This window comes from Eimeria maxima, genomic scaffold, assembly GCF_000499605.1.
Source record: "Eimeria maxima Weybridge genomic scaffold, Emw_scaff786, whole genome shotgun sequence".
Classification (NCBI taxonomy): domain Eukaryota; phylum Apicomplexa; class Conoidasida; order Eucoccidiorida; family Eimeriidae; genus Eimeria; species Eimeria maxima.
Genome location: NW_013563981.1, coordinates 7,501 through 13,856, shown reverse-complemented (window position 1 = coordinate 13,856; position 6,356 = coordinate 7,501). Strand labels below are relative to the sequence as shown.

The following is a 6,356-nucleotide window of genomic DNA, read 5'->3' as shown; positions in this document are numbered from 1 at the left end:
TAAATAAATAAATAAATAAATATAATTAATTAATTAATTAATTAATTAATTAATTAATTAATTAATTAATAAAAAGATTTACCCGTCAACTTTTTTTTCTTTGTTTATTAGAGAAGATAAAAAGGAAATGCTCCCTATACACCACAAATACACACAAGCTTGCTGCTGCTGCTGCTGCTGCTGCTGCTGCTGTTGCTGCTGTTGCTGCTGTTGCTGCTGTTAGTGTTGCTGTTGTTGTTGCTGCTGCTGCTGCGGCTTACGGATGCAGATGTCGTGCACCACCAACAGGTGGAGGAGAAGCACAAAGCGGATAGGAGCCTGCAGCAGCAGCAACAGCAGCAGCAGCAGAAGCAGCAGCAGCATGAGGAGTCGCAGCAGTTGTAGTAGGAGCAGCAGTAGGAGCAGCAGCAAGAGCAGCAAACAGCAGCAGCACAAGAGCAGCAACCGCCTCCGAAGCAACAGCAGCAGCAGCAACAAGCTCCCCTTGAACCCATACAACAAGGTCTCCCTCTGTTCCCCAAACCCTAAACCCTAAACCCTAAACCCTCGTAAACCCTAAACCCTAAACCCTAAACCCTAAACCCTACAAGGAAGAATGCGCCAAGGAGAATCCTAATGGTGGAGATATTATGCCAATCACTTCTCTTAAAGGGAGCGAATTGCTGCTGCTGCTGCTGCGTCAGTTTGTCCCATCCTGCTGCTGCAACACGAACCCAGCGTAGTGCTGCTGCTGCATAGAAGGTGTGCAGTGTACATACAGCCAACCACAGCAGCAGCAGCAGCAGCAGCAGCAGATGTATCCAACTCCATCCATCAGATGCAGCAGGAATATTCTTTAATGATCTAGGTTCTGCTGCTGCTGCTGTTGCTGCTGCTCCTGCTGCTCCAGTGGCTCCTCCAGCTACTGCTAGTGCTGCTGCTGCTGCTGCAGCAGCAGCTCCTGCTGCTGCACCGATCTTCTGCATTGCTGCTGCTGCTAAGAAAGGCTGCTGCAGCATCAATGCCCTCGTTATACAGAATAATCAAACTGCAGCAGTTTCCTGCTGCAGCTACAGCTGCTGCAGCTACGGCTGCCTGCCGCTAGAGCTGCTGCTGCTGCTGCTGCTGCTGCTGCTGCTGCTGCTACTGCAGCAGGGGAATAAGGATCAATGACCCTAAGGAGCAGAGACTAAGAAAACTAAATCTTCTTAAGAAGACAAAATTAAATAAAGATTTGCTGCTGTCGTTTATATTCAGCAATTCCTGCTGCTGCTGCTGCTGCTGCTGCTGCTGCGGTCCCGAAGCACAGCAGCAGCAGCAACTAGCAGCTAGGGATCTGCGACCCTACTTAGAGGCAGCAGCAGCAGCAGCAAGAGCAGCAAACCCTAAGACAATTAAACAGATAATTAATAATACTATATATGAATTAAATAAAGATTATATTTCTTCTTATTTATAGAGCAGCAGCAGCTGCTGCTGCTGCTGCTCTGCAGCAACAGCAGCAACGGCAGCAGCTCTTGCTGCTCCCGTGTGTTCCAGTATGGTGACCACCTGTAGACTGCAGCAGCAGCAGCAACAGCAGCAGCAGCAGCAGCAAACCTTCTATAAATATTGTTTAAATGTATTAATTAACACTTGCTGCCTCTTATAATGAAGGTGTCAACAGCAGCAACAGCAGCAGCAGCAGCAGCAACAGCAGCAGCAGCAGCAGCAGCAGCAGCAGCTAGGAATCGCGCCCCACCGACCTCACCACCCTTAAGACTCGATGCCCCCCTTGTGTCTTTCTTTCTTTTTTCTTTGCTGCTGCAGCAATAATATATTGTCTGCTGCAGTTATTTAGACTAATTATAGCAGCAACAGCAGCAACAGCAGCAACAACAGCAGCAACAGCAGCAGCAGCAGCACAAACCGCCCCCCTGCAGGGTTGGTACTACACATGCATGTCTACATAAGAGAGACTCTCCTCTCTTGCTGTTTTTTATTCCTCCTCCCTCCTAGCTGCATGCAGTAGTAGCAGCAGCAGCAGCAACAGCAGCAACGGTAGTCGCAGCAGCAATTACAGCAGCAACAGCAGCAACAGCAGCAACAGCAGCAGCAGCAGCAGCGCGACTGCCGTCTGCGCCAACGTGCTGCTGTTCCCCTATCCTTCTGCTGCTCAAGCAGCAGCAGGAGGCACCTGATTACACCAAGCAGCATCTGCAGCAGCAGCAACAGCAGCAAACCCTGCTGCTGCTGCTGCTGCTGTCCAGGCCTACCCAGCATGCAAGAGAGCACTACTAGCCAATCAGGTGTTGCTGCATGCCGTCTGCTGCTGCTGCGGCTGCTGCAGAATGGTTATACTGCAGCAGAAGCAACAGCAGCACTTAAGGAAGGGAAGCTGCTGCAGCAGCAGCAGCAGCAGCAGGATCTGCTGCATGCATTAGCTGGATTGCTCGATGAATGCCTACAGGAACAATCTAATGATGACACAGCTGCAGCAGCTAAGCTGCAGCAGCAGCAGCAGCAGCAGCAAGGGGATACAGAGAACGAGCGTCCTTCACAGCAGCAGCAGCAGCAGCAGCAAGAGATGCAGCAGCAGTCTCCGCCAAGCAAACGGGCACGTTTAGCTGCAGCAGATAGCAGCAACAATAGCAGCAAGGAAACAGCAGCAGCAACAGCAGCAGCAGCAGCAGCAGCAGGACTAGATGATGTATTAGGTAGAGGCACGCTGTCTCAGGAGTTGCTGCTGCTGCTTGTCTCCTTGCTGCAGGAAGTGCAGCAAGTACCTGCTGCTGTGTCTGCTGATTCTGCTGCAGCAGCAAGCAGATGCATGCGTCTCTTCTTCTCTAATCTATCAGGTCTACGTGCAGCAGCAGCAACAGCAGCAACAGCAGCAGCAGCAGCAGCAGCAGCAGATGAGACCTTCAGCAGCAGCAAGGAATGGCAAAAGTTGATGGAGCGTCGTGTTGCTGCAGTATGCCAGCTGCTATCTGCATGCAGGGCGTCTGCTGCTGCTGCTGCTGCTGCTGCACCTACAGCAGCAGCAGCAGCAGATAACGATGCTCTATGGAGACGCTGCAGCAAACAGCTGCTGCTGCTGCGCCAATGGGTACACTATTTTGCTGCTGCTGCAGCAGAGCGCAGCAAACTCGTGCAGCGGCTGTCTGCATGCAGCCAGCTGCAGCCATTAGATACTATGCTGCCTAATACAGATAATAATAAAGTAAGCTGCAGCTGCTGCTGCTGCTGCTGCTGTCGTTGCTGCTGTTGCTGCTGCTGTTAATGCTGCTGATGAGGAGGAGCAGGAGGAGGAGCTTGCTGCTGCAATTGCTGCTACTGATTATGAGGGTGCTGCTGCTGCTGTTGCTGTTGCTGCTGCTGCTGATGAGGCTGCTTGTGTTGCTGCTGCTGTTGCTGCTGCAGCTAGAGGAAGAAGTAGGCCGTGCCTTCGCGCTGCTGCAGCAGGAGCTGCCGCTAATTGGATCGACACCTGAAGCAGCAGCAGCAGCAGCAACAGCAGCAAAATCAGCAGAGGCAAAGCTGCGAGCTGCAGCAGACAGATGGAGAGCTGAACAGGTACTGCTGCTGCTGCTGCTGCTGCTGTTTCTTGCTGCTGCTGCTGCTGCTGCTCTTACTGCAGCAGAATAGGTCGAGCTGGCAGCACAAAGCATGCTCCTGTATGATTTGCTGTTGCTCTTGCTGCACCGTATTACTGCTGCTGCTGCTGCTGCTGCTGCTGCTGCTGCTGCTGTTTGTGCTATAGGAACGGGTACGGCAGCAGCAAGAAGAGATACAAAGAAGGAATGCCTTCTCTAGGGCCTGTGTCCAATTCGTGCTGCAGCGGCAGCAGGAGCAGCAGCAAGCAGCAGCAGCAGCAGCAGCAGCAATGATTGGTACCCCAGCAGCAACTGCTGCTGCTGCACGCAGCAGAGCTGTTGCTCATCCTTTTTATATTCTTGGCATTAACCCACAAACTGCAACAGAAAAAACTGTACGTAGAGCAGCAGCAGCAGCAGCAGCAGCAGCAGCAGCAACAGCAGCAGCAGCAGCAGCACCAACTGCAGCAGCAGCAGCAGCACCAATTAGAATAATTGCAGCAGCAGTTGCAGAAGCAGCAGCAGATTGCTACTTTGCTGTCTCTCATTATGCTGCTGCTGCTGCTGTGTGTGCTGTTGCTGTTGCTGCTGCTGCTGCTTCTGCTGCTGCTGCTGCTGCTGCTGCTGCTGCAGGTAGCAGTAACAAGGAAGAAATGGCGGGCTTTGCTGCACCCTGATAAATTTCATTCACAAGAGCAGCAAATGCAGCAGCAAGCTAATGAGGCATTTAAGGCTGTACGTCCTGCTGCTGCTGCTGTTGCTGCTGTTGCTGCTGCTGCTGCTGTTGCCGTTGCTGCTGCTACTGTTGTTGCTGCTACTGGATGTGGCGTGTTACATCTTGCTGCTGCTGTTGCTGCTGCCTATACTGTTCTCTACAAGGCTGCTACTGCTGCTGCTGTCCCTGTTATACGTCCCTCTATGGCTGCTGCTGCTCTTACTGCTGCTGCTGCTGCTGCTGCTGCTGCTGCTGTTTGCTGTTTGCTGCAGTATGAGGAAGCATGCACAGAGGCGCTGCGTTTGCTGCGAAGCCGTTCTATGGATTTAACTTGGGCAGCACCTCCCCCTCCTCCTACACCAGAAGCAGCAGCAGCAGCACCAGCAGCAGCAGCAGCAGCAGCTTCTGGTGGTTCTGCTGCATCTGCAGCATCAGCAAATGGCACATCTGTGTCTTCTACAACGAACACCAGCAGCAGCAGCAACAACAACAACAGCAACAGCAGCAGCAGCAACAGCAGCAGCAGCAACAACAGCAGCAGCAGGGTCCAGTTACCTACAAGTAGTTATATACCTGATGCTGCTGTTGAGCCTTTGCCTCGTCGTCGTGCAACGGGAGCCTTTCGGGTGTACGTACAGGCTGCATGCGTGAGTGCAGCAGCAGAGGATGGTGCAGCAGCAGCAGCAGCAGCAGCAGCATTCCGGTGTATAACAAGGATTTGGGTGTACGTACACCGGCCTATAAGGGGGGGCCCCCCTGTGTCTCTGCAGCCAGCAGCAGCAGGACTAAGCAGCGTGCTGCAGCAGGATGTGTTACTTGCTGCAGCAGAAGATGATATAGCAAGAGCAGCAGCAGCAGCAATTGCTGGCAGCAACTGCAGCAGCAGCACTGCTGCTACTATTGATTGTGCAGGAGTGCAGCCGCTGCTGCTAGAGCAGCAGCAAATATACTGGATAGGTATACAGGTAATGAATCAGCAGCAGCAGGTATCCTTAGTTAATTGGTTGCCGCTGCAGTTAACATTAGCTGTACCTCCTCTTCCTCCGCTGCAGCAGCTGCAGCAGCAGATACTGCAACAGCAGCAGCAGCAGCAGCAGCAGCAAAAGGAGGAAGAAGCAGAGCAGCACGAACCCTCTATCTTTAGTAGTGATGAAGAAATAGATAAAAAGAAAAAAAGAAAAAAAAAACAGCAGCAGCAGCAGCAGCAGCAGCAGCAGCAGCTTGAGCTGCTGCATACTGCAGCAAAAGCAGCAAAAACGCAGCTAACTGCCTTTATTGGGGCCCCATTCCTTTCTGTGCTGCAGCAGCAGCAGCTGCAGCAGCACATACATAAACTGCAGCAGACTGCATCTGCTGCAGTGCAACAAAACCAAGCAGCAGCAGCAACAGCAGCAGCAGCAGCTAGCTGCCATGCTGCTGTTGCTGCAGCAAGAGAGCTGCTAGAGCAATACATGCATCAGGCAGATGCATGGGCAGATGGGTACCAAGAGTAACCAAGACCTGCTGCTGCTGCTGCTGCTGCTGCTGCTGCTGCTGGTAAGCAGCAGCAACAGCACTAGCTTGGGCTGCTGCTGTTCGTCTGCTTGCTGCCTGTTGCATGCGCAGCAGCAGCAGCAGCAGCTGTCGCTTTAGGCAACTAAACTACACTAGATACACAACGATCTGCTGCAGTGCAGAAACTGCAGCACAGCAGCAGCAGCAGTTGCTGCTGCTGCTGCTGCATGCATTAATGCATGCATTGCCTCATATACAATTCTTTAAACGCAAAACAATTGTCTTTCCTGCGCAGCAGCAGCAGCAGCAGCAGCAGCTGCTGCTGCTGCTGCTGCTGCAGCAGCTAAAAAAAGCGCAGAGTGACTCTGCTGCACTATACTCAACAGGTTGTCTAGTGAATTGCTGCAGCTGCTGCAGCAGCAACAGCAGCAGCAGCAGCAGCAGCAGCAAGATTAGCCCCACTGCAGCCAACTGTCTAGTCTACCTGCACGTACAGCAGCAGCATCTAATTGCTCAGGCAGCAAATGTGTTGTAGCAACAACAGCAACACCTGCTGCTGCTGCTGCTGCTGCTGTTGCTGCTGCTGTGGGGTT

The 6,356-nt window shown here is 52.4% G+C and overlaps 2 protein-coding genes across 2 annotated transcripts in view; one reads left to right on the top strand and one right to left on the bottom strand.

Moving 5' to 3' along the window:
- Window positions 1-2,239: 2,239 nt before the first annotated feature.
- On the top strand, window positions 2,240-5,762 carry EMWEY_00043120 (hypothetical protein, conserved; the record flags this gene model as incomplete). Its single annotated transcript, XM_013478950.1, has 4 exons — window positions 2,240-3,181; window positions 3,382-3,534; window positions 3,722-3,949; window positions 4,542-5,762. The coding sequence occupies 4 exons, from the start codon at window positions 2,240-2,242 to the stop codon at window positions 5,760-5,762; spliced, it is 2,544 nt and encodes an 847-aa protein (XP_013334404.1).
- A 453-nt stretch (window positions 5,763-6,215) lies between these two features.
- EMWEY_00043110 (hypothetical protein, conserved) overlaps window positions 6,216-6,356 on the bottom strand; it is a gene marked incomplete at both ends in the record, with an annotated part of 2,276 nt that continues 2,135 nt past the window's right edge. The window contains one exon of the mRNA XM_013478949.1: window positions 6,216-6,356. This exon is cut by the window's right edge and continues 713 nt beyond it. Within this exon, the coding sequence (XP_013334403.1) occupies window positions 6,216-6,356 (141 nt within the window).